This window comes from Rhinolophus sinicus, linkage group LG09 (assembly GCF_036562045.2).
Source record: "Rhinolophus sinicus isolate RSC01 linkage group LG09, ASM3656204v1, whole genome shotgun sequence".
Lineage (NCBI taxonomy): Eukaryota > Metazoa > Chordata > Mammalia > Chiroptera > Rhinolophidae > Rhinolophus > Rhinolophus sinicus.
The window spans coordinates 116,247,749-116,274,899 of NC_133758.1; the positions used below are offsets into that span (position 1 = coordinate 116,247,749).

The window sequence follows — 27,151 nt, forward strand, 5'->3', positions numbered from 1 at the left end:
GCAGCTAAGTCATGTGACATTCTTCACTGGAACTCAGATTCACGAGGTCTCCGAGAGGGAGCCTGGCCGGCCATTAGAGCGGTGGCCCCTCTGGGGCAGCTCCTGGGCAAACAGTGGCCATTCCTTCAGCAGATCTCGTTTGTCCCCGAGACGTGCTGCCCTCCACTCGCAGGGAGCTGCTGTCCCCCTCACAGCTGTGAGAGACACAGCCTCCTGGGGGCTCATAATTCCCAGAAGTCCCTCAGAGAGGACGGTGTGTGACTGCCCGAGGAGCCTGGGGTGCACGGCCAAGACACAGGAAATGAAGTTCCCCTGTGAACGGTGGCTCGGGGCTGGGAAAGGGGTGGCAGTAAACTGCCCGCCACGGTCCCCACACAGCCCGCGGGCTGTTCTGTGTGTGACCTCAACCTGGGGAAGAAAATCCTTAAGCCTGTCCCAAAGATGACTTGCCTGGACACCAAGAGTTAAGTGGCTGCAAACAGCACAGTCCCATTTCCTCACTGAAATTCTTCTGTTCAATTAAGCAGATAATAAAAATGGTAAGAATGTGCATTTCTCCCCAAGAGCTCAATGAGACTATTGTCACTTCACACAGGGGGCCACAGTGGGAGAGGCGTCCCATTCCCTCAATTGGCCTTTGTGGCTGAGCCTGGCACCACGATCCAGGCTCCACTGTTGTCCCCTCCCTGCTCTTGTTGCAAGAATTCCCAGGACTGGTCCTTAGCTCCAGCGCCAGGCGCCTTGTCCAGCCAGACAGACTCTGAGAAGTGCTGGTCGAACACTGTATTCTAGAACACTCCATGTGGACCCTCCCTTGGCGCAGCCTTTTACACCGGGGTGCTGGGTGGGGCCAGGCTGCCCCCTTCTCCATGGGACAACCAGGGCTCCAGCTTTGGAAGCCGGCAGCCTTGGCTTGAATGTGCCAGGTGACTCCAGGGAGTGTAGGCGACAGAGCCAGCCTGAGTGTGGCTGGGCGGTGCTGGTGGGGGAGGCACTGTTGCTGGCACCTGGTAGGCACACAGTAGGCGGTAGCAGTCACTGTTGTCATCTGCCTAATTTAGCCCCACATTTAAAAAGTCCCTTTGGGTGGAGCTCGTCTCAGAATAGCTGCCATGTGCCCTGGGTGCTGCTCTTCCCAGCTGGACTCTGAAAGCGTCACTTCCTCCACTTTCTCAGCATTTTGCGTGGAGGACACCTATACGGACGAATGTCCTGTGGGTGTGACAGCTCCTCCAAGGGACAGAAAGCTGCCCTTGGGCTTTGTCTTCGTGCTGTGTTAACTGTCAAGATGTGCCTTTTGCTATAAAAGCTGCAGTGAAGTTTCAGGAAGACGCAGGAGGGAGACACCTGGGTGGCCTCTTCTGGAGCATGATGGGTCCATGTTACTATGGGAAGGCTCATTCCTTGGGGTGCTTCTGGGCAAACTTAAAAGTACTCAGGAGGAAAAGAGCTACAGGAAAATCAAGTTCCGTACCGCTGTCCCCGCCTTTCCACTGGCCCTGAAAGAGCCCGTTGCAGGGAGGGGAGGATGAGGGTGGCCCTGCCGTCCACCGTCTTCGGAAACGTGGGTGGGGTTGGTGTGTCCTGTGGGACCTGCACAAGCTGGTTTTTACAACCTCAGCAGGCTGGACTCTCTGGCTCATTTCTTTTGCAAAGAACCAGAGTCTAGCATTGTCCCCAAGCTGCCCTCCACTGGGAGAGGAGCCCAGGCTTCTGGGGATGAGCCTGGGGGGAGAAAGAGTTGGAGCTGACCTGCCGCCCTACACGGGGGTGGGGGTGGGGGCAGGATGGGCGGGGCCAGGGGCGGGGCCGGCCTGGAAAGCCCGCCTTCCCCACAGCAGGAGGTTGGGGCTGGACACTTATTTACTGAGGCGTCACAGGCGTCCTGCCACTCACTGGTTTATGTCCTCATTCGCTCCAGACAGCCTTTGGTTTTACAGAAAGGGGGCGTTTCTATGGCTGTAATTTTGTATTACTTTGTACTCGAAATTCCTAGTTTTCTGTCTTTTTTTTTAAATAAAGGCTGAAAGTCTATAAAAGAAATCCTGAGATGAATTCCTGTTACTAGAGAGAATTCTGGCCGGTGTCTGGGCGGCATCAACCTTGAGGTTACTGTCACCCTAAGTGGTCCTTCTGTCTTCCTCTGCTGTGCTGACAGGACCCCGGCTGCCAGATTTCAAGCAGGAAGGGGGGGGCGTGTTTTTTAAAGCAGTAATTATGAGCTAAACTTTCTGACCTCACCTAGGAAAGATGGAAAGAGTCCGTTCTGGGCTCAGCAGCTGGCCCTGAGTCATGGTGACGGCCACAGGGAGGTACAGCCCTGTCCTGGCTGCACGAAGGAGGACCACCTACAGCCACGTTTTTGCCATTCCCCGGGGCAAATCCTGGAATTTGTATTAAGTACTGAGGAGCTTTGGGGCATATCCTGTTTATCTTCAGAAAGTGTGACTGGAAAGTTCTTTCCTTTCATTGGAAGTTGAATGCGCACACACTCTAAGATCCCAAAGGAAAAAAATGCCATATGGCCCAGTGGGGACGGTGGGGCAGCTCTGCCTCGCTTCCTGCCCGGCCAGGCCAGTAGGTGGGGGTCGTCGTTTGGGCTTCCTGGGTGCTGTGGGATGGACGGAGCCGTGTGCTTGGGGCAGCAGAGCCCTCGCGTGCTGGCCACATCTGTGAGACAGGGAGGGGCGGCCCTGCACCTCCACGTGCTTCAGTCAGGTCCCCACAAGAACTGCACGTCATCACAGACCTCCCAAGGGCACTGAACCGCGCTTTGTCCCCTGGCCAGCTCCCACTGACCCAGTTTGCAGAAGGCATGAGAAGAGACCCTGCTCAGGGGACAGTCCCAGCAGAAACAGACTGTGTGTCCCCGGCACACACTCATGTCCCTCTGTTCCCTCCCTAGCCATCGCCATGCTGAAGGACAAAGAGCCGGGCTCGTTCATCGTCAGGGACAGCCACTCCTTCCGAGGCGCCTACGGCCTGGCCATGAAGGTGGCCACCCCACCGCCTTCCGTCCTGCAGCTGAACAAGAAAGGTAGGGTCCCGGGGCTGATGTGCTGTGCTCACCTGTGTGTCGGTCATGCATCCGCCTCTGACGGAGGCTGAAAACAGTGCTCATAGGCTTTCCCTGCGGTAGTGGTGTTTTCAGCTGTATTTTACTAAGCACTGTCTTTATTCAAGAAAGCCCGTTAATTATCTGTAAACCTTATTCCTTTATTGCTTTGGATGGGTGACCCGTTTCACTGTGCAGGTATTAGAACAGCAGTACAGGGCTCCACAAATGCGTCGTGTCCCCCTCCGTCCCCTTCCCTCCCCGTCAGACCACGCGTGATCGCTTCCTGCTCTGCTCACGGACTGTCCGCCCAGTGCCAGCAATGCGCCTTCCCCCCGTCCTCACGTGAGGTGAGCAGGCTGCATACCCCATCTCGTGATGGATAAAGTGAGGCCTGCAGTCATCACATTGTCCCCTCTCCAGCAATGGCCGTGCCGTCCTCCCCCTTGCTCCTCACACTGCACAGGGGAAAGGTTAGCCAATCGCATGTAGATCCATTCAGACCTTCCCCTGCCCTTCTCAACGCCTTCGCCATGAGCCGTGACCATGTACAGCCATGGTGACGCCTAGTGCACAGGTGACCTCACCGTGAAGCGGCATGTACACCGCCCAGGAGGTGCCTGGCAGGCAGCCCTGTGTACACCCCTTCCTGTGTGCCGTGAGCCATCCCACTGTTACTCCTGGGGTCCAGCAACCCCACATTTGGCCACGTGAGGCCTTTGAGCTGGCCCATGACTTTTGCTGTCCCCGTTAGTCCATGAGCACGGCCAGGCCTCTGCAACTGTGAATGTGTTGCAAACTCGCTCTGCACTTCCCTGCCCAGCGTCCGTCCAGACCCCTGGTCTGCTCACCAGGAAGGGCGTCAGGAAAGCCTGACCTGTCCCTCCACGTGCTCTGTGCTATTGAGTGTCACCGCTTCTCTGCAGTGACCAGACCTAGGGAAGGTATCATTTCTAAAAATTCATGCACTCCTGCTGACACTGCCCGTTCCAATGTGGGCTCACAAGGTCCTTTCTCACCCTCTCACTCAGTGACCAGCTTGTTCCCAACCACAGCAGACCATGCCACCCACAGCAAGAAGCCCAAGTGAAATGTAGACTGCAGGGTTTTCATACTAATCACCAAAATACGAATCCCTGAACACTATGGTTTTGCCTATTTTCAACCTTGTGTGAGAAAACCAATGCAATGTGTATTCTTCGGTGACTCTGGCTCAGAAGAGGCGCTCTTTCTGCTTCTGACGGCTGTAGCTGCCGTCCCCCTCGTTGCTGGCAGCTTTCCATCCTCTGAATGAATGGGCTGCAGGCTATGCAGTCCACTGTTGGTGGACGCTCGGTTTTCAGTTTCTTCTTCTTTTTGGCTCACCCTGCCCTTCCTGCCTTTCCTGCCACTGTGCCTCAAACTAAGGAAAGGGACAGGACTCTTTTACCCTCTTTCCTCTAAGTGGTGAGTGTGGATGGCCATCATCAGGTCCCCGGGGATGGGGGACGTCAGAGTAAGACAGGGCTGGTTTCTACAGAACAAAATGGTGCACAGCGGCTTCACTCACATTCTGTGCCTGGACCTGTGGCTTTTTCCAGATCCTTCATGAAAGCTCGGCTTAAGCTCCCTGGAGAAAATTGGGGGACTTAAGCCTTGAGGAATGTGAGGTTTGCCTGTCAGGGGCGGGGCCTTAGGCTGAGCTGAGGGTTTTCAGGAGGCGCATGTGTCTGTGAATGGAAGGGGCGGGGCAGGGCAGGAGGGGACTCTGAGTGAGCACAGAGCCCAAATCTGTGGGGACTGTCCTTGTCTGGGAGTGAAGGGGGAGAGGCTTGTGCACACAGGTAGGACAGGTGAGCCTTGGCAGGTGGGGTCTAAGAGCTGCCAGAATTCCAGTCTGAAAAGCTCCAGCAGGCAAGTGCCTCACTTTTGAGTGGAAATAGGGCTGTGTGGGATCTGATGGAGGAGGGCCTCAGACGACTGTCCTAATTGGGAACCTGCTGAGTGACGCTCGGTCGCAGCAGGACAAGTCTCAGGATGGGATGTCTGTGGGTCTGTGGGGACGACGGAGCGTGTGGGAGCGCAGTGACCGACCTCTTGGCAGCTGTCACCTCCTCGGTTCCAGCTGAAAGTTTAAAACGAGGCCAAAAAACTGGTGTTTTGCATGCATTACTTTTGGAAATACAGGGGGCGATGTGTGGCCCTTCCTACTTCTGGGCAAACGTCCCGCCTCTCAGGCCAACTGACTGGACGTCAAGATGAAGGTCACACAGTAGAGGCCGTTAGAACAGCCGTGGCAGGAAACAGTGAGGCCGCGTCCTTGGGGTGGAACCCCACGTCCAGCCCTGTGCCTGCTGGCACCACCACTGTCTCCCTTCAGCTGGGACATGGGTCCTTTCCTCCCACAGCCAAAGGGCATTTTTATCCACCTCGCCCTTTGCTGGGAGCTGACCGTTTCCATTCTGCCCCGGCGGAAGCCTGACAGTAATGGCGTTGTATATAAACCTTATTTGCGAGCTACTGTGGGCGAGGGGTGGGGACCAAGCCCAAGTGCAGTGGGTCCTGCCGTCAGAGTTCCAGTATGGCGGGTGCTACAGGCCACGGCAGACGTGCCCATGGAGCGCACAGGAGCGGGGCCGACAGCACCATGTGACTGTCTGCTGGCCACCTCGGCAGGGAGCCGTCACCTGCTGTTCGTGTGTTGCTGTCATCGGTGCTGTCCTGCCCCCAGACACTCTGCTCTCCGTGGCTTCTGTGACACCGCTGTCCCCTTCATGGCTGGTGCCGCTCAGCACAGGGACGTGGAGGCAGGCTGCCGTCTGAGTCCAGCAGGGGGCACCCTCCCAGCCTCCTCAGTGCGCCCTGCTGGGCATTGCAGTGTATCCAGACGCCGCCAGCCTCTGCTCTTAGTGGGGAAGGCCCTGGAGTCTTGTTTTCTTTCCCAGCTGCTAACTCATTCCTCCACCCCCACCACCCCCCACCCCACCCCCGCCAAACTTTTTGCAGGACGTGCGAGGCTGTCCCCAGGGCCCATCCATCTGGGTGCTCAGCCTGCTGTCCTGGGAGGACCCCTGGTGACCAATGCACTCAGTGGCAACAGGGACCTACAGGTCACACAGGGGCCTTCTCCACGGCAGCTCCTAACCACCCTATAACTTCCATGCTTTCATTTCTAAAAATTCTTTCTTTTAAATTTCTTGCCTCAGCTGGAGATTTGGCCAACGAACTGGTCCGGCACTTTCTGATCGAGTGCACCCCGAAGGGGGTGCGGTTGAAAGGCTGCTCGAATGAGCCGTACTTTGGTGAGTGGCTGGGGGTGTGCAGTGGACATGGGCCGGCGTCCCCTCTGCTCGTGGCCCTGGGCCATCACTCGGGAGCCCTCCACCCTCATGTGCTTTTCATCCCCAGTTCTGAGATCCCTCGCACCTGAATCACCGTCCCTAAAACAAAGTGGACATGAAATCGTTCTTTAAAGCTTCCCCACACTGAACAAACGACAGGCAGGGAGCTGGGCCTGGGTGGGGGTGGGCAGATGAGAGGGGCCGAGGCTGGAGCCGGCGTGGCCCCTCCCCAGGTGCAGGACTCCCCAGCAGCGTCCTTCCTACCCAATGAGGCCATCCTGCCCTCGCAGGCTTGTGGGGACGCTCCCTGAGCTCCCGGGCGGGGAGTCTTGTGTACACGTACACGAGCGCATCACTGTCTCACAGCCCCTGAGGCCCCTGACAGATGGCATTGGTGGTACAGACTACGCCAAGTCAGCAGATGGACTTTTCTTATAAAGTATGAGAATGCGTGTCTCAGAGCCATCTCAGCTCCCTGGCCCAACCCCTCACTGTCTCGCTGAGCTGTGGCTTCACGGAAGTCTTGCATGAAGGCCCAGCAACGGAGCTTGCTAGCTGCCGACGTCAGGGCTCACCCTGCAGCAGCTGCCTTTAGGGGACACCAGCGGAGTGTGACACCGTCCTAATGCTCGTCTGCCGTTCCCTTTTGCAGGGAGCCTGACGGCTCTGGTGTGCCAGCATTCCATCACGGCCTTGGCCCTGCCCTGCAAACTGCTTATTCCAGACAGAGGTACGTGTGCGGCCATGCTCAGGCCACAGGCTGTGAGTGGGGTCGGCCGCAGGGTCCCTCGTGGTCCAGCGAGTTACAGACAGGACAGCTTTCCCTGCCTTGTGCTCCGTGGGTAAACCCCCGAGTGCTGACGGGTTCATCGAGGCCAGGACACAGGAGGCTGCCTGTCATACCACAGCCCATGTCACATTGTCACAGCCCGGCCTTTCTGACAGGGTTCTGTGGAGCAGAGACTCTGCAGTTCAAAATGTAGAACGCCTGAGCAAGAGGCCTTCGGGTCGCTCACTACTTTCTGTGACAACAGAATGCTGATGTGCTGGGCTGGGTGCTGGGGTTGATTGAAGGGAGCCGCAATAAGACGTTAAAAACAAGTAACGCCTGCAGCGTAACAGTGCGATTGGGCCTTAGGGCCAGCTCTCCCAGCAGTGTCGGCTTCACACCGTTTTACTCCAGACAGAGGAGTAATTTACACTGCAGTCAGTGTGATTTCCCTCTTAGAATTTAGTTGTTCATATAAATTAATTCAGAGGTCAGGAAAATATTTGCTGGGTGCTGTCATACCAGCTTTTGCAAAGGATGTGATGACACTTTTGCGGGCTATTCTGCTGTCACCCTCCGGGATTTCAGTGACGAGTGTATCACACTCCTAGGAACCTGCTTTTCCACAAGCCGCACTCAACTCTGTTTTTTTGCTCCTTCCTGCAGACCCGCTGGAGGAAATAGCAGAAAGCTCGCCCCAGACAGCGGCCAACTCCGCAGCTGAGCTGCTGAAGCAGGGGGCAGGTCAGTCACGCTCCCTTGTCCCCACGGCACCCAATGGCAGCCTCCTCCCTCACCAGTGTCTGGCTCCCTTTCCTTCTGCGTGTCGGAAGGTTTTCTTCCCGTGAGAGCTGTAAGGGAGGGCTCCACACGCTGGAAACGTCCCTCTGGCTCAAACAAGAGCCAAGTCAGTGGAATGAACATCAAGTCCCGTGTTTGGTTTGGGGAAGCACAGTCAGACAGGATGTGGTGACCTGCCCTTCCAGCCGTCAGTGTAAACGTCCAGGAGATGTGACTCGATCATCGAAATGAGCCAATGGTGTGACCCGTGCTGCCAGCACTCCAGGGTGACACAACCCCCCACAGCCCCGCAGTGCTTCTTTCTTTCTTATTAATAGACTTGACTTTTTAAAGAGCTTTGAGCTTCACAGCAAAATTGAAGTGAACATACACAGACTTCCCATGTGCGCCCTGCCCCTCCCCCCCACTGCACAGCCTCCCCCGTTGTCCACAATCCCCACTAGTGGGACGTTGTCACCAAGATGAAACAAATTGACGTCTTTATCATCCAGAGTGCGCAGGCGCCGTTAGGGTCACTGTTGGTGTTGTTCCTTCTGTGGGCTGGACAGATGTGTAACAACATGTCCACCATTCGTGTCTCACAGGGCAGGGCAGCGTCACTGCCCTAGAAGCCCTCCATGCTCCCCCAACCCCTGGCAGCACTGACCTTTTACTGACTCCGTAGTCCTGCCTTTTCCAGAACGTCACAGAGTTGAGCCATGCAGTGTGCAGCCTTTTCCGACTGGCTCCTGTCACTTAGTAACATGCTTTTAAGGTTCCTCCATGTGTTTCCGTGGCTTCACCGCTCATTTCTTCTTAGCGTTGCATCATGTCCCACTGTCTGGATGGACAGTTTATGTATCCGTCACCTACAGAAGGGCATCTTGGTGGCTTCCAAGCTTTGGCCATTATGAATAGAGCCGCCATGACCATCCATGGGCAGGCTTATGTGTGGACATAAGTTCTCATCTCCTTCAGTAAATACCAGGGAACAGATTGCTGGATCGTATGATGAGAGTGTGTTTAACTTTGTAAGAAGCTGCAAACCGCCTTCCAAGTGGCTGCACTGGTGTGCACCCCACCGGAAACGAGTGACCCGGGGCTCCACGCCCTCGCCGCCGCGTGGGGTGGGCAGTTTTCTGATAGGAGAGCAGTGGCTCCTCATTGCTGATTTGGTTTGCGTTTCCCTGATGACATGTGATGGGGAGCGTCTTCTCAGAGCTGATTTTCCTTCCGCGTGCCTTCTTGGGTGAGTCGTCTGGTGAGGCCTTGGTGCATTTTTTTTTTATCAGGTTGTTTTCTTACTATTAAGTTTTAAGAGTGCTTTGTATATTTTGGAAAACAGCCCATCAGTGGTGTTTTCGCGACATTTCCTCCCACTCTGTGGCTTATCTTCTCATTCTCTTGACTGTGTCTCTCGCAAAGCAGACGTTTTTCATTTTAATTAAATCCAGTGTATCAGTTAGTTCCTTCATGGATTGTGCCTTTTGTATTGTATCTAAAAAGCTATCACCAAACCCATGGCCATCTGGATTTCCTCCTGTGTTTCCTCGAGGTTTATAGTTTGCATTTTACATTTAGGTCTGTGGTCCATTTTGAGTGAATTTTTGTGAAGGGTGTGGCGTCTGTGTCTAGATTCATTTTTTGCTTGTGGGCGACTGGTTGTTCCAGGACCATTTGTTGAAAAGACCGTCTTTGCTCATTGACTTGCCTCTGCTCCTTTGTCAAAGGTCAGTTGACTGTATTTGTGGAGTCTGTTCCTGGGTCTCTATTCTGTCCCACTGTCTGTCTGTCTGTTTTGTCACCAGCTAACATGCAGTCTCTCTGGTTGCAAGAGGAATGTTGGAGTGTTGATCTCTTCAGACTTTCCTTAAAGGAGAAGTGACATATGGCCAGGACAGAGATGACAGGTGTGTGCCCACGTGTGCTACAACCTGAATCTCCAAAGTGAAGAGTGCTCAGTCCTGGGTTCGAGGTCTGCCACTCAGATCGCTGAGCCCTGCAGACCTCCGCATAATACAGTTCCCCCGCTACCTCAGAGTAGAGCGTTCCTCTGAAACCTTGCATTAGCCAAAATGGTGTACAGTGAAGCGTACCTCCACTTTCCAAAGGCTGTGTTATGCTACTTCCCTTTTACAAAGACCTACGTTCGTGCGGGGGCCTGGGATATCATCTCTCCCCCACACCGTGAGTGTAAAGACCAGATGAATAGGACACTGAGAAAGGCGCTGGGGCCTACGTATAACACGGTCCCAGAAACTGTTCTCATATTCCCGCCACTCTGCTTACATGTAAAAACACTTTTTCTGGCCCAAGAGCAATGGCCTTCCCTGTGACCTCGTCCTCTCACCACGTGGGCCCAGTTGGAAGGGCAGATCCTGGGTGACAGCCCGGCAGCTGCAAGGTGGTGGTTCCTGTGCCAGAGATGACCTCAGTGCCCCCACAATCGTTTCAGACGGTCCCTGCAGCCCCCAGAGGCTGTTGCCTCCTTATTTCAAAGCAACAGCATGTCTCTGGGTCCTGGCAAGGTTCCCAGGGCACACCAGAATTTGCTGCAGACCCACCTATGCCCTTCACGCAGGAGACAGGGCTGCAAACCCTGTTCACTCAGATTTGTTGGTTTAGTATCATCACCACAACCAGCATTTCATGTTTCTCCTTCAACTTTATTGCTATTTAACATTTTCCAATAGATGTGGAATTAATGGGTCAGTGGATGAGTTGACCACAGAAAGGTGACACTAAAGTCTTCTGTTCTGGCTTTTCATTTTTAAGTCACGTTATGATCTTACTAAGTCATACATAGCACATATCAATAACTACAAGCGTTTTGTTTCTCTAAAGGGTGGGCCTTCTGAGTGTCAGGACTTTAGTCAGAACCTGGGGTCTTTTTTAACCATCTGAGTTGGGCATTTTCATAGAGGGTTAAATCATGAGTTAAATTACGTCCTTTGAAAATCTCTTGGTTCTAAAACACATCGGAAGGTAGGGATTTCTGTACAGCTACCTTCATGGCTCACAAGATAAAGAATCAGATCACGACACAGAAAGGTGGCCAGAAGAGCGAGGCCGCTGTGGAGGGCAGCCCCAGCCACCTTCCGGGAGGTTCAAGGTCATTTACACAAGTTCAGAGCAACCCTGGCTGGGAGGTGTGCAGATGGTCCGAGCTCTGCTTACTGCAAGGAAACTGAGTGAGGTTTTTTTCTTAAAGTACATTCCATCTGCTGTCCTAATTCACTGAGATCCCTGGACCCCTGGACTTGACCGTGCTCCGGGACTCTCTCGTCCAGCTTCCTCGTAAGTGGGGAGGCCCAGGCAGGACAATGGGCAGGGCTGGACGGCGTGTAGCACGAGGCGTAGACTTCAGAGCTCTTCAGTTAATGCCTTTCATTTGAAACTGACTGTGAGTGTGTCCAGTCTCTAAAACAATTCTGTTTATGTTTTTAGTCCCAGTTCTTAATTGGTTCTTGTTGAAGCAGAAGAATGCAGTATAATCCTGGAAAGAAAGGCACTTTAACCAGACTTCTGGCAGACTTCCCACAAGTCTTGGGGCTGTGGTTTTACCTTACTGTGTTGCAGTGTATTTTTTTAATAAAAGTGATGTGTGTTCTTTAAGTTAAACAAAGAAGATGCAGAAAAGCGAGGGAGACTGAATTACTCAGAGACCCATCACCCATTTGCAGACACTGAGTGATAGCTTCTCTCACGCAGCGTGAGAGGCTCAGCCGTGGTTTTGCAAACACACTGTAGCTCTGTCATTGTCAGCAGCTGTAGATCTGTCATTGTCAGAGGCTAAGTGACGGTCCGTTGTGCGCCCCAGCTCCTGTGGTTGTTCGTCTAGCTTGTTACTAGCGTCCCCGAACCCCAGATGCTGCTTAGGAGGCCTCCTCTCTTCCTTACTTCTTTTCAAGATTCTGGAGTGTTGCCTTAGGATGCTACCTTCCCAGAGGGTAGGCCTGAGTGACGACCTCTAGATCCTGGACTTCTGTTCCGAGCTGGCAAATCACTTTCCCGGAGTAGCCCAGCCAGCGCCATGCAGCGCTCCACGCTGGGGATTTGTGGGTGCTGTCCCATCCAGAGTCACGCCAGGCGCCACGGCTCCACATCCCTGCACAAGAGTACTTGCCCTGTGGACCTGGATGTCTTGGGCCTGGCCCAGCGGGACAGACACAGCAGGGACCCTCAGGCCCACCTGTCCGCTGCTGGACAGTAAGGACTCGGGGGACTACTGCGTGCTCAGCACAGCTGCTGGAGAGAGCAGTGCCCCTTCCATGCTGTGTGGAGTGACAGCATGGCTGCCCAGACTGCTGCTGCTTCCCATCAGAAGGCCGCCGGTGACTGCAAGTGTGCGCCCCATGCAGACTGCCATTGGTGGGATGCCACTGACGTTAGATCAGAAGTTTCTCTCTTCCTCTTTTGTAACTGCTTCGTTGGCATGACAGTGGGACTAGTAAATCAGAGACCGAATCTTCACTCTCTGAAATCAAAGTGCCCTTCCAAGTCCTGCATGCTGTTCAGTTTACTCTTCGAACCATAGCACAGACACAGTTTTATTCTGCTTCCCCATCGCCATGAAAGTTCTCCACGTTGCTGTACAGTTTCCATGGTCACCATGTGCTGGTTGTTTGATGCTCCATTGAGGGACTGACTCAGCCCCTCCCCTGTTTGGGGACATACCTTGTCCCAGCTTTTCTCGCTATAATGTGATGTGGCTCGGCCTCTTCTCCAACTTGGTGGCCTTACATGGTCATGGTGTGTGTCCTGTGTCCGTCCTCTCAGAAGTGAGACCTCTAGCTTAGCGGGTGCAGGCGGCTCTTCTGACCATCCCAAATCCCAAACCAGGACGGCTGTCCTGGCTGACACCAGGTTTCACAGAAGCACCTGGTCTGTCGCAGCTTTGCAGGCACCGAGCTCTGGGCCGGCCAGTCCCTGGTCTCCACTCTCAGCTCCAAGCAGGGCGGTGATGGGTGCAGACCACACGCTCCCCTCTGGGACGCTTCCTAAACTCCAGTCGTGGTTCGGCTCTTGTCCCACCCAGACTACAGCCTCACATGAGGACGCCAGATGCAAATGGCACAGCAGGGTGAAAACTTGTCCTGGGGTCACCAGGAGGGTCCCCAGGACTCCAGTGCTACGTTTATTCTCTGCGTTGGCCTTGGGGCAAGTATCTCTGGGTCACTCAGTCTCCACGCCTTCAGAGTTAGGGGCAAAGGGCATTTGCCTCCGCTGCACCTGGCACAGGCCACAGGTGTAAGCCATTGGTGCACTTCAGGGCCACCGTGAGTGACTAACCCTCTGCTTCCCCTCGTCTGCAGCCTGCAATGTGTGGTACCTCAACTCCGTAGACATGGAGTCCCTCACAGGCCACCAAGCCATCCAGAAGGCACTGAGCATCACCCTGGTCCAGCAGCCTCCACCTCTGTGCACGGTGGTTCACTTCAAGGTGTCAGCCCAGGGCGTCACCCTGACAGACAATCAGAGGAAGTGAGTGTGGGCATGGCTGCGGGGGGCGTGGCTGCGGGGGGCGGGGCTGCGGGGGCGTGGCTGCAGGGGGCGGGGCTGCAGGGGGCGGGGCTCCTGGGCTGAAGTGATCCATCTGCCTTCCTATCATCAGATGGGTCCCGCTTCCTCTTGCGTAGGCTGTTAATGTGGGGCCCAAATGCTTTTTCTAAGGAATCAGTAAAATTAAAAATTATGCACACTCCTGTGTAATTTATAAATGCAAAATCTTTTAAGTTATTTCTGTAAAAATACTCTAGGAGTAATAGAATCCACATCACTTCTAACTGGTGACATTGTGGCCTTGCTAAATATGATTTCAGTGTCTACATAATATAATTGTTACATAATCACATAAACTAATCAATATTAATAAGTATTGATTATTACCTCGTTCCAAGTGACAGTATATTACAGTATCTGACTATCTAGATAGTAGGTGATAGTTCAGTTTCAAGCCACTTTCATCAGAGCTGCCCATGTATAGCTCTGCTGAGCAGGTGGCCCAGGGCACCTTTGTGGCCTCACCTGAGCAGCCCTGCCAGGTGCCAGACAGAACAATGGCAGGCGTGTCCCTCCCACCAGCAGAGGCTTTGAGCTCCAGATCAAAGGCATTTCAGGCACAGTTATTACTGATTTGTTAGGAAACGGCCTGATGTGACCGATAAGGGCACCAGTCATCAACCGTACAGACAGATGGCGGGAGCGTCCCGGGCACCACTCAGACCAGCTGCCCAGGCTCTTCCCTGCCTCCCCCACCCGCCCCTCACGAGGCTCCAGGTCTCCTCCGTGAAGGGGATGGTTTCTGAACCAGAACCTTCCATCCACTGCTGTCATGGCGAAGCGGGTTGGGCGGTTCACCCATAACCCTTCTCCAGCTCAGGACAGGGGTGTGACGGGGGCCGTGGGCCTTGATCCTCAGATCTGGGTGCCTTGTCCCGGCCACTCCCCAGTGAGGTGACCACGGCAGGTCCTTCACCCTGTGACCCTCCGTTTCCTCATCTTTCTGCGTCAAAGTCATGGTCTTGGGATTTTAGTGACTTAAGTGAGCAGGTGGCAGGAGCCCAGAATAGCTGAAGAGTGGACACGATGGGCAGTGCAGCTGTTTCTTCCCAGCATGTCCCCTGGCTCCAGCCACCTGTGCTTTTTCTGAGCTCTGATTTCCCACGTCCTTAGAAACCCGGCAGGTGTGTGTGGGGGGACCCTGTCCCTAGCATTCAGAATCTGTCCTCTCGTGAGACACAGAATTCAAATTGAGACTGGCTGGTGCTGGATGGGGGGCTGTACCCTCCCCAACAGCCCCCATTAAAGGGGTGCTCAGGGCCCCCGACCGGAAGATGTCCAGGCCTGTGCCTCTGTCACGCGCTGGCCTCTCTCTCCTCCTGATGACCTTTCTTCCTGTGTCAGGGGCAAAGCCAACAGTGTCTGCGGACACGACCTCTCCCAGGAGGGGTGTGGGGCCTCAGAATCATGTGGACCTGGGGCAGGTGGTGCTCAGAGGAGCAGGGGTGGGGGACACTGGCACTGGAAACTAACGATGCCATGATGTGAGCCTGGGCCGGGGACAGAGGGGTCCTCTGGTGGTTGCACCAGTGGCCGTGCTGGCTCAGCAGATGGCTGCCCTTTCTACAGCGAGGCAAGTCAGGCTGGCGACGGTGGGCAGGGCAGCCTCTCACCCCCTCTCCCGCCAGCGCCTGCGTGTCAGGCCCCGCGGTTGCTCCTGTCCCGCAAACTGTGCTGTGATTTCCCTCCGCACCCCGCTTCTCTTCCCCCGGTGGCAGTTTTCTTCCCGCGTGCCAGCCTCCCCAGAACGTCCTTGCCCGGCGTCGCGTGTCTGCGGACTTGCGATGAGTGTACGCTCTGCTCTTCCCTCCAAACCGCGGAAAGCGTACGCGGCCCCGCCCCGCGGTGTCCTGGCGGGAGCCGCGCGGGCCTCACCGTCGCCCCCTCCCGTGTCCCCACAGGCTCTTCTTCCGGAGACACTACCCCGTGAGCAGCGTCATCTTCTGTGCCCTGGATCCCCTCGACCGGAAGTAAGGCCCGTGCGCGGCGGTGCGCGTCCTGCGCCCTTTGAGTCTGTGCAGACGGTAACGTAACTCTTGTCTGTTTCCTCTGTTTGGCAAGGTGGATGGCGGACGGCCTCTGCTCCAGGTGAGCTGCCTGCGCGCCGAGCGCCCCCGGGATTCTGGCCCAGCCTTCCGCGAGGGCCTCGTGAGGACCGGGCTGAGTGATGCCAGTGGGCTTGGGCTTTGCTTTCCCAAAGCGGGAGCGTCCCATGGTGCCCGGGCCAGTGGGTGTGCCTGCCCTCCCAGTGTGCGGTATTTGCTTGGTCCGTGGAGTGAGACACGGTAGTGAGAAGCAGGTGGGGCTGCAGTCGTGAGGTCGGGCATGCGGAGGAAGAGCTGTGTGTGTGGGCACAGGTGGCACGGGCACACGGCATCCCCAGATGCAGAGGGATGTGCCTTCCGGCGCCACACTCTGTGGCCACACGTCCTGGGCAGCGTGGGGCTGTCTGCAGGCCCCCAGGGGAACGTGGGCCACACCACCTAACGCCGAATGCCAACCAGGAAGGCTGAGTCACAGGCGTCCTGTTCACGTCGCCCCTTTCTCTCAGCGTTGACCAAGTTTCCAGAGGCCTTGCTTAGGTCCCTGGTGGGGCCGAGCCCTGGGCTCTGGCTGCCGGGCTAGCAATGCTCCCAGCCAAGTGGAATGTGTGACCCCATTAGGGTGATGTGTCACCCCATTTGAGTGCCCTTGGCTGATCCCTCCTGTGGTGTGGAAACGGCTAAACTGAAACAAGACAGTCCTTCATCTCTCTAAGAGGGAGGAGAAAGGCTTTGCAGGGACTGGGACCCCGACAACAGCAGTTACTGTGTCAGGTCCGGGCTCCTGGGAGCCTGTTCAGATAATGGCTTCAATTCTTCTAAGAGGAATAACTGGACATGCTGTGGTTTCCACGGGCCCTCAGCTGTGTGTCGTGGTGATGCAGGCGCACAAGGCCTTAGGGGAGACTCTGCCCTGTGGGGGTGGGGGGGGAGTAATCTGACCCCCAGGGGCAGCCAGGTCCTCCCCAAGGACACTGGGGAGTGGGCTTGACAACTCACCCTGACAAGTGTCCATAGGCCTCGGGCTGGGCGTGGAGATGCCGCTATGACTCCTCTGGTCCCAGACCAGGATGGGCGGCCCTCACCTGTGCAAAGGTGGAGCATTAGCATCCTGCCACAGAAGGGTGAAGGTGCAGAGGATGCTGGCAGGTGTCCTGAAGGGCACGAGGGCCCTGGCAGGTGGAGGTGGCAGGAGGAAGCTGGGCTTTGCGTCCCCACTCGTGCCTTGCAGGTTGGGACACTGATGCACTGACCCTACTGTCCTTTGCAGAGTCTTTGGGTTTGTGGCCCGGAAGCAGGGCAGTGCCACAGACAACGTGTGCCACCTGTTTGCAGAGCATGACCCCGAGCAGCCCGCCAGCGCCATTGTCAACTTCGTGTCCAAGGTCATGATCGGCTCCCCTAAGAAGATCTGAGCCCCTCACAGCTGGAGTTGGCAGAAGGGCTGGGGTGGCCCCGCTGTGTCACCAACTGTGGCCCTGACATTGCTGGCCCAGGCCAAGGGGCTCCTCCCACCCCCTCCCCCAAGAGCAAGCAGTGTGTGCTGGGCATGGTTCCAAGAGGAGCCACGCCCACACGTCTGCAGCCCAGCGCTTTCTGGGCTCTGCATCACCCACTCGGGTTGCCCGCTGGAAAGGACCGTGCGAGCAGACATGGGGTCCCGTGCTCTTTGCACGCTGGTGTCTGGGAAGAAGGGGCGCCCAGCCCTCTCTGCTTGCTGTGGCTTTTGTCCTCGGCCCAGCAGATGCCATTAACCTGGGGAGATGCCTGTGTGATGAAGGCTCGTGCAGGTCAGGCCCTTCTGGAACACGGCATGAGTGAGGGGACAGCGTGAGGGGCTGTCAGGATGGGGTGTCCCGTGGGCTGGAGAGCCCCACCTCGGCCTGGTGACTGCCCTAGCCCCCACCCCCGCATGGGGTCTGAAGGGGCTGCTGGGCCTCGGGAGGAGAACTGGAGAAGACGCAAGTTACATGCCGTTTCCGTGGAATTCCTATTGTACTTTTGCCAAATTATTTATGGTCGCGATTTGTCACTGCTGCCCTGTGCTCTGCCCCAGTGCCACGTCCTGCCTGTGTTGGGGGCACCAGGACCGAGGGTGGCACAGTGGACCGGCTCCCATGTGAGGTGTCCCCAGAAGGTCCCTTTGCCTCCAGCATCCCACCCCAACGCTTGGCCCTCGGTCTGTTGTTTCCAGGCTACAGGTGGCGTCCTTTCTGGGGAGAAAGGTTCTGGAAGGATGGGGTATGCTTAGGTTTGAAAGCGCCATCCTGTTGGTCCAAGTGTGTGGGCTCCTGAGCGAGGGGAGATGAGAACGTGCGAGCCTCTCAGGGCACTTGTCTGCCTGGCCTCAGGCCTCAGGAGCTGCTGATGTGATCAGCAGTGCGGGGGCCCGTCGCCCGTCCATCCGTGGTCACAGGCTTGCAAGAGCCGATGGCCCTGCATGTCCCATCATCCTAAGTTACCCTCTCCTCCCATGGTCTCTGGGCATCACCATGACGTCACCAGGCCAGGGTTTGGACGTGCGCTATGTGCACACTCTGTTGTGTGTCAGAGACATGGCGGGAGCAGAGCTGGCACCGCAGGTGGCAGTGAGCGCAGTGCATGTGGAAGCAGATGGCTGCCCGCATTCAGCTCGTAGCCATGCGCCAAATGCAGGCACCTGATTTCTGTTCTAAGCGAGTGCCTGGTCTCCGCCGACCTTTCCTGCCACATGATGGGTGACGGGAGAGCCTGCTGGCGCCTCCCAGGCCTGGGGTCCTGGTCCCCGCAGGAGTTGGAGGTATCCCCACGTGGCGCCTGAGATGGCTGAGGTGCAGACACCCTGAGATGGCTGACACCGCGTGTGACCCAAAGGCCGCAGGCCAGGCCCCTACTTTCTGACGAAGGAAGGGGGCTTGTGTAGAAATCGGAGCGAAGGGTGGAACGGGGAGCTCGGGCTACGGGGACAGGAGGGGCTTCCGCGCCCGCTGCAGAGCGCTTGAGGAGCCACACTGACTGGCCCACTGTGACCTGTCCTCTCGGGCTCCAGGGCATCAGACTTGCTCTAAGCAGATGGCTCTCTCGGGGGAACCGGGGAAGCCAGCCCCTGGTGTCTGAGGAGCTGGTATGTCAGCCCCGCTCCATGTTACGTGTTACATGTGCGTTGACTGGAACAAGACCACATGACCTTGGTGCTCCCGAGAACTGTGCCCACAGTGCCACAGCCAGGGTCCCACTGGCCCTCACTAACCGCACACTGAGTCCTCCAGTGTTAACCTGTAACCATGTTAAGTCACAGCCGTTACGGTCTCCCCGTGTACCCTCTGCACCGGAGACTGCCGCGTCTCCTCTGCCTTAACCAGTAGTGGAGTTCTTACTTTTCTTATATTGTAAAGACTATATCCAGTATGTATATGAATGTTCTATAAGCCCTTTGTATAGGCGTTTTGTCTGTCCATTAAATATCATCTCTATCAGAGTATAATAAAATATTAACCATGGTGGTTGTGGTGGGCGTCTGTTTTTGTGCTGGGTAGATGTGCCCCGAAGGTTGTGTGCAGGAGTGTATGTGTGTGCAGGTGTGTATACATGTGCATGCGTCTGTGTGTTTCTGGGGAGTTTGAAGGCGATTGCTCATGGATTCAGTTATAAATTTGTGTGTATTTTCCCTTCAAGAACATAGTTTAAGAGTTCTGCCCTGACACTTTGGAAACATTGTATTCAAGATTTTAAGAATGTAATTCCTTGTGTAATGTGTGGTGTGATCCTGGGTGCTGGCAGGTTTTGCTATTGAGCCCCTGATGGGACTTGCCAGGTGTCACCTAGTTGGGCATTGGACTGAATGGAAAATGGAGTGGTCCCCCATTTCTTCAGCAGGCGCAGGTGGCAGGTGCAGCACGCCCTCCTGGCTCTCGGGGCTGGCGGGGTTTGTCCCCCCAACTAGGTGAGGGCGCATCATGTGGGCTTTCTGCCCCCTTGGGTCTAGACCCCCTGTCCTGGAGACCTCCCTCCTCAGACAGGTGATGGGAGCACAGGACCTCACTGCCCTTGTTCCCTCTGTGACACAGGGTGGCTGCCGGACACGCCTCAGCATGTATCTGTCATACCCAGGCCCCAATGGGTGGGTGGTCACTGCACTACACAGGCCTGCCTTCCTCTCCCGAAGCAGGCTCCAGCATAGACATGGTCATTATTGTCACCAGGCTCAGGGCAGATGTGTGACATTCATTTAGCTTAAGCCTCATGACTGTATCCGCTCCAGGCCAGAAGACAAGCAGTGCCTGGCCCCGTCTTGGGGTGGCCAGGCACGCAGATCTCAGCGGGCGGCCCCTCCACCCTTAGCTTGCTTCCCTGCCACCCTGTGAGCCTGTGCCACTCCTCCCTCCACTCTGGGACGCTCCAATGAGACGTGCCCACATGTTGGGAAGGTGGGCTTGTAACGTGCCAGTGTAGGGCCAAGTGTGGAGTGGGCAGGCGGAGCTGGGTGGCTCCTCTCCATCAACAGGTCCCCGCTGGGCCATCAGAACCCCTGGCTAATGTCCTGGCAGGGAGTGATGGTGGCCAGGGCACTGCTTCCACATCCTTCATGGGTGTGCTTTCCAGGAACACAGTCTGGGTGTGTCGCAATGGCCCAGAAGACTGTGGGAGATCCGCTGACCACCAGGTGTCGCTGGACAGGCCTTGCTGTGTGGGGGTGGCACGTCTCAGTTCACATTCAGCGGTTTATTATCGATGGGCCCAAATACATCAAAATGGAATCTTAAAGACTAACCAACAGGTCGGCAAGAAAACAAAAATGAAAACAAGGCAAAACAAATAATAACACAGCTGACTGTAGCCCTAATTTATCAGTAATTACCTTAAATGTAAATGTTTGAGCTATGCCAATCAAAAGACAGAGATTGGCAGACTGAATAAAAAATAAAACGTGACCCAATTACATACTTTTTATAAGACATTTCAAATTCAGTGGCATCGGTAAGTTGAAATTAGGATATAAAAAGATACATCATGCCAACGTTAACGCAGAGAAACAACCACCGTATTGCTGCCGGTGAAGTGCACTTGAGAGCGAAGAGAATTGCTGGTCGCAGGAGAACACGGCGCAGTCACACGAGGATCAGTCCGCGGAGAGACGTAACCGTCCCGAATGTGCTCACCAAACAGCCTCAGTGCACGAAGGAAATGCCGCAGAGCGAGAGGAAAGGTGGACATTTGGGACTAGACACGACCTTCTCAGCAGCAGATGGAGCCACTAGACGCAAAGGCAGAAGGAACGGAAACCTGAGCCTCGCAGCACCCGGCGGGAGCCAGCTGACCAGTGCTGAGCCCGCTCGCAGCCAAACGCACGCTTTCTGCAGTGCCCACGGCGCTCGCACCAGGATACACGGCTTGGATTCTGAGCTGTAGACTGGAGGTGGGTCCCCGCAAAGGTGCGTCCCCTCTGGGGAGATGCACGGTGTCATAGGCTGCCAGGTCACCTGGGCGCTGCAGGACAGCAGTCGGTGGGGACAATGAAGCCGACATTGGTTGCCTACTGTTGACCAAGCACAAGCACTTGCCGGTGGGCTCTGGAGGAGGGTCCGAGCCCCCTCTGAGCCCAGGAAGTCTCCCCCAGCACACCCAGGGGCCTGGCTGGAGGCGTGCTTCCTGTCGTCTGAGCCAGGATTCGGCCGGCACCATGGGTCACCCCAGTGTCGTGGGCACTGGCTTCTGGTCACCTTGTCCAGCTGCAGTGGCAGCTCCTATAATGTAGGGCACAGACGAATTCGGTGACCTTAGCTGCTGACAAATGAACAGCTGAGGTGGCGATGGCAGGTGGCCCCTGCCCATTTCCAATGACGCTCAGGGTCAGAAAATCTGGGCATTCGGGACACAGGCCTGGATGAAAACGGAGAATTAGTTCTTTACAGTGGTGTGGGGTTTGATTTTGCTCCAGGCGCCATGGGAGGCTGCGAGAAGTCAGTTGCACATTCCTCCCTGCGCTTGCGCCGGCCCTACCTCCCCACAGTGAGCGCCTGCTTTATGCCCTCTGCCCTCTATTTGCCCGGGAAGATGCCTTCTAAACTGTTGTCCAGGCTGCCAGGACTGGTGCACAGGTCCGGGGTTGAGAGCGTCGTGGGCAGCACCGCCCCCTGGTGGTCGGCGCGTCTTACTGCCGCAGGGTGCAAAACGGAGACCGCGGTGGCAGTGCCAGCGGCCGTCCGCAGAGAACCTTGTATTGCCGTTAGCGGCGTGGGTTGTCTGGCTTCACATCTGGGCTCTGCGGTGAATTCATGTGTGACTTTGACACGTTACTTGACCAGTCCAGTTTTCTCCTTTGTCAAATGGGACCAATGACAGTGCTACGTGACAAGGTCGTTGTGAGAATTAAATGAGGGGTCAGAACTGCACCTGATAAGGAATTGGCACTGACTAATTTCTAGCTATAGTTAGCTTTAAGAACTATTAGTAGAGTCCAGAGTCCCTGTTAGGTCAATTGACAGTATTTGTTGGTGGGTGTTCAGCATTTCAAGCCCTGAAAATTTGAGACCCGTTGTACAAGTGAGAAGTTGTCCTTTGCAGCGGCGACCCCATCCCCCCGCCCAAGGGGTCAGCAAACTCTCCAAAGAAGGCTGGATGAGTTGCACTGGTTTGAACAGAGACAGCTGGCGGACCCCTCCCACTGCTGGGTGGACAAGGTCCCTGGCCAGAGTGACCCACGCGTTGGTCCAGTCGTCTCTGTGTCGTAGCACGAATAGTTGCTGGCAGGGCCGAGCTGGTCTCAGCTCCCACAGGAAGGAGACACACCCCTTCCTCCCTTTTCTGTGCACCTCCCACTCCACCGGCCGCCTTTCTGTCCCCACCCACCTGCTAGCCATCCTTGCGATGCCAGGTATGCAGAAACACCAACAGATCAAACGAGAGACACTTCCTTTGTGAGGTGATGAAAACCTTCTAAAATTGGTGCTGCTGCTGGTGCCTTGTGGGAAATACACTGAAAGCTGCTGACCCTTAGCCTCCTCGTGGGTGAAGAGCATTATATCTCAATAAAGCTGCTGTAACAGTAAACAGTAAGCAGAAAGAATCTAGGAGAAGATCAAAGACAAACACGGGTGTCCTCAGTGACATGCCTTGCATGGGGAGTGTGGCCTGACAGCACAGACGAGACGTGGCTGCCACGTCACCCAAGGCTGCCACCTCGGAGGCCTTGTGAAGCAAGTGAAAGTGCGCTTTCTGTCTGTCCTAGCGGTGTTGGTTTCAAGGACTATCAAGTGCCTGCAGAGGATGGGCCTGTGTCACTGCGGTGTCGGGCTCCTTCTCTGTGACATGGCCGTGCCGGGAGGCCTCCTGTAGTGAAGGGAGCAGAACACACCCAGGTGATGGGAGGGGAAACTGAGACACTGAGGGAGAGACAGGCCGACCTCCCCACACATAATGGGGGGCTGTTCTCCTAAAGTCCCAGGTTTAGCTTTCCAACATCACCTTAGGCTGAGAGATGCACCCAGCAGGCTAGAATTCCCAGGGTGCCCAGGTGGCAAGAAGGGTTGCCCATCCCAAAGCCAAGGCAGGAGACAAGGGACATGAATTCTTGGTACAAACAGGATGTTTAGTAGCGAGGCTTGGCAGGAGTCTCTGCATGTGCGTGTGCGACTGTGTGTCTGGGGTCCTTCTTATCACCTCTGACCCCAGCAGGTCAGTGACAGCGGTGGGCCAGGAGTGGCAGGTGGGCCAGGAGTGGCAGGGGACACAGAGCTCCTCGGTGGCTAGCAGGGACCAGGCCCGGAGGGGCTCCTGGGGCCCAGTACCTTCCTGCAGCCCCAGCAGTGGTGACAGGAACGGCTGGCAGAGCCTGCACCTCACTAAGACCGGGGGTTGTGGGCCTGAAGTCACATGAACCCGCTTTAGAGAAAATAAAGTGGGCAACGCTTTTGCAGGTGGGTGGGTGCAAAATCCCACCCGCTCCTGGGGAGACACTGCCCCCTGTTGGCCGCACCTGCCCAGCTGTTGCTGGGGGTCCTTCCTGCCCCACCAAGCCCTCAGGGTGTCATTATGTGGAGAGAGATGAGAGAAAAACACAAAGTGGTGACAAAACGGTAGTTGTGGCAGAGTGGTTGGGTTCTTCCTTTTTTGGTTTCTAGAAGACACTTTGATGCTAAAGTCCCTTGTCTTAAGGACCTCGCCGAAGTCGGCCGTCTAGGCGGGTGCGCGGGCCCGGGTGGCCGGCAGGGGGCGCGCGCCATCGCAGACCCGCGGAGCTGCCTGGGGCGAGCGGGATGGCACACGGAGAAGACCCGCCCCAGGACAGGGGCCGCGGTCCTGCAATTCGCACACCTCGGGGGTCCTCCTGCCGCGCCGCGTCCTGTGCTCTGAGCGCGACACGGGGGGTGCGGACGCTGCGGCTGTGCAGTGAGGCCGGGCTGCTGTGTCCCCATGCAGGCGACACCGCATGTGACGCTGCGCAGGAGCGAGCTTAACACCACACACACACACACACACACACACACACACACACACACACACACACACACACACACACACACACACCCCGCATTGCAGGGTAAGGAAAGGGCCAGGCTGCGTGAGCCTGGCGTCCCTGAGGCAGGAGCGCTGCCTCTGGTCCCGTCCTTCCCCAGACCGCCTGTGGCTCCGTGGGCGAGGTGCCCGATAGGACCCACCACTTTGGCAGCCACTGGCGGTGTGGCGCTCCCCACGGGGACTTTTGCTGAACTCCCCCAGCTGCCCCTGAGTTGCTCTGTCCCCAAAGACCCCCACCCAGTGTCCTGGGCTGTCAGCCCCTCTAGGATTTGTCCTGTTAACTGGCCTGAAACACCTGAGAGCTTTCCTCTTGGGACAAGCGGAGACCCGGGGTGCAGTGAGTGGGGGTCACGGCGTGGAGAGGTTCTGGTTCCCTGCAGGTAGTACTGCTGGAATTACTGCTTGCTCACTGGGACCACCTGGTTCTGTGACCCAGGAATACAGCTTTTCCAGGAAACCAGGAAAAATGCTTCATCCTCTTCTTTTATTTGTGTAGTTTTCAAAATGAGTTTATTCCTTAGACTCCCCTACGGGCGACCAAGTTCGGGTTGATTTGTTTCAGTACCTTTCTGAACTCCTCAGCTGTCAACACGTGTTTCCATCCATGGCTAGACTGGCTATTTTAACTTTGCATGTTACATGTAACCTTGAACCTTTCATGTTAAAGGCACATAACTCTGCCACAAGAGCCAGGATGATGGACAGTTCCTGCATCCCATGTTCCATTTCTGGGATTCCATCCCAATCATTTTTAAATCATTAAAAAAAAAACAGATCTGAGTAAAAGCTTTATGAATGCACATATTGGTCAAAGCATTTCAAATAATGAAAGTTTGCAAATGCTCTCATTATTCCATAGCCGTTCAACAGTTGTTTAGTAAAATATGGCACATCATTTGAAAATATTGATCATTTTAAAAACAATGTTAACAGTTTTTTAGTATCTTTATTGATGTTTAACATACATAACTACGATATTCAGCCAATTTAAATGTCGTTCAGTGACTTTTCATAAGTTTACACAGTGTGCACCCATTGACACAACCACATCTGACGTCACCTGTGATTTTCCTCGTGACCCAGAAATCCCACCCCTGGGTCTCTACTCCATGGAATCGAAAACAGGTGTTCAAACAGAAACTTGCGCACGGATGTCACAATTGCCAAAAGGCGGAAACCACTCAAATTTCCATCAACTGATGAACGGATGAAAACGTTGCGTGTTCACGTCATGGAATGCGATCCAGCCCTGAAAAGGAATTGCTGATATGTGCTCTGATGTGGGTGAGCTTGAGAAACACTGTTAGGAAAGAAGCCAGACCCGGAAGATCACTGCAAGATTCTGTCTACATGACACGTGCAGAAGGGGCCCATCCACACACAGGAAGTGGACTCATGGGTCCAGGACTAGGGGAGGGCAGGTGGGGAGTGACCGCTGAGTGGGCATGAGATTTCCCTTTTCAGTGATGAAAAAGTTCTGAAACTAGTTACACAACATTGGGAAGGTACTAAATACCACAGAACTGTACACTTAAAATGGTTAAAATTGTTCACCTTGTCTTATCCCACTCCTGGGTCTCTACGCCGTGTACTTGACTACAGTGAAACAAATCCATTGAGCCTCCGTGAGTGGATTTGACCGTCTTTTGAAAGGTAGTGCAATATGGTGGAAAGACCACAGATTTTAGATGTGGGACAATTTGATGATAACTCGGATACTTTCTCGCTCTGTGACCTTGGCCAAACCTCTTCTCACAGTTATGGAGGCTGGAAGTCCAAGAGCAAACTGTCCGCAGGGTTGGTGACCTCTCTCCTTGGCGTGTAGACAGCCATCGTCCCATGTCCTCATGTGGTCTTTCCTCTGTACGCGTCTGAGTCCTGATATCCTTTTGAGGACGTTAGTCACATTGGGTTAGGGCCTCACCCTAGTGACCTCATTTCACCTTAATTACCTCTTTAAAGACCCCATCTCCAAACAGCAACTTTGGGGGTTAGGACTCTGCCCTATGCATTTTAGGGGGACACTATCTGTGCATAACAGTTATCAAGCGACAGGGTACCTGCCATAAAGGTGAGCTGACCTACGGGAGGTGGCCTAAGAGAAGACCAGTGACCTCTCAGCAGGAAGGAAGAGAGATCTTTTCAGTAGAGGAGCCATGGGTGTTAGCAGAAGGGACAGGCCAGGGCTGCAGGACAGTGGCTGAATGAAGCTGGCAGGTGGGAGGGCCCCGAATCCCAGCATGGGGACACCCCGTGTTGTAACTGGAGACAGAACAAGGTAAGCTTGCTCTCTGAAGACAACCAGCCCAATGGCTGCATGAAGCCTCTGTGGTTTCCCCAGCACCTGACCACTCGCGGTTCCCGCCGGGCAGCCCCCCGGAGCTGGGTCTTCCAGTGGCCAGGATGCCAGCTCTGCAAAGGGTCAGCTGGAGCGGAGTCCTTGCTCTCTAGCAGCTTTTCAAAGAAGTTACAAAACACGGAGTGCTGTGGGAACCCAGGCCTCTCCCACCTTCCTTTTTTTGTAAACAAAGGAACTGCCAAAATGGAGCCTCTCTCTCCGTGCTTCCTTCAGAGGGTGATAACGTGGACTATCCATCATTTTTATTTCCATGTGTGAGCCATCCCAGCAGGGTCGGCACTCTCTTCCCCACCGGCCAGTGCACTTTTGTCCCCATCAACAATTGGATCTGGCACCATTATGAGGTTGATGTTTATTTCAACCTCATAATTAAAGAAGAATGTTAAGTGTACAAGTCAACTCTATTCCAAATGCTGGGAAGATCTGGAACAATGTAACCCCAAGAGAAAAGCTTAGGAAGAAGAAGAAAACCACATTTACAAATAACAAATTTGGAAATAACAGATCATCTTAGTTTGGGACACATGCAACTTTCATAGACTTTTTTTTTTTTTGGTCTGTTTGTTTGTTTTTTAACGAGAATTCTTTGAAAATCAACAGAAAGAGGTCAATTGCAATAACAATTTCAGAATAACTATTAGAAACCAAAGGAAAACATGGAGATGACAAAGAGGATTGATAGTCTGTGTGAGCCCATTTCATAAAAGTGACCGATGAGTAAAGACACAGATGCACAGGTACCCTGTGCCCTCACTTGTGCCAAATGAC

At 55.0% G+C, this 27,151-nt stretch overlaps 1 protein-coding gene across 5 annotated transcripts in view; it reads left to right on the forward strand.

The window, feature by feature from the left end:
* Positions 1-19,007, forward strand: part of TNS3 (tensin 3) — a 167,257-nt gene extending 148,250 nt beyond the window's left edge. For all 5 annotated transcript variants that reach the window (XM_019731607.2, XM_019731611.2, XM_019731606.2 and 2 more), the window contains 8 exons: positions 2,906-3,037; positions 6,241-6,336; positions 7,028-7,105; positions 7,811-7,888; positions 13,240-13,408; positions 15,388-15,456; positions 15,548-15,574; positions 16,799-19,007. In XM_019731607.2, coding sequence (XP_019587166.2) covers positions 2,906-3,037; positions 6,241-6,336; positions 7,028-7,105; positions 7,811-7,888; positions 13,240-13,408; positions 15,388-15,456; positions 15,548-15,574; positions 16,799-16,943 — 794 coding nt within the window. In that variant the 3' untranslated portion in view covers positions 16,944-19,007. The remainder of the gene's footprint in view (positions 1-2,905; positions 3,038-6,240; positions 6,337-7,027; positions 7,106-7,810; positions 7,889-13,239; positions 13,409-15,387; positions 15,457-15,547; positions 15,575-16,798) is intronic.
* Positions 19,008-27,151: the final 8,144 nt, after the last annotated feature.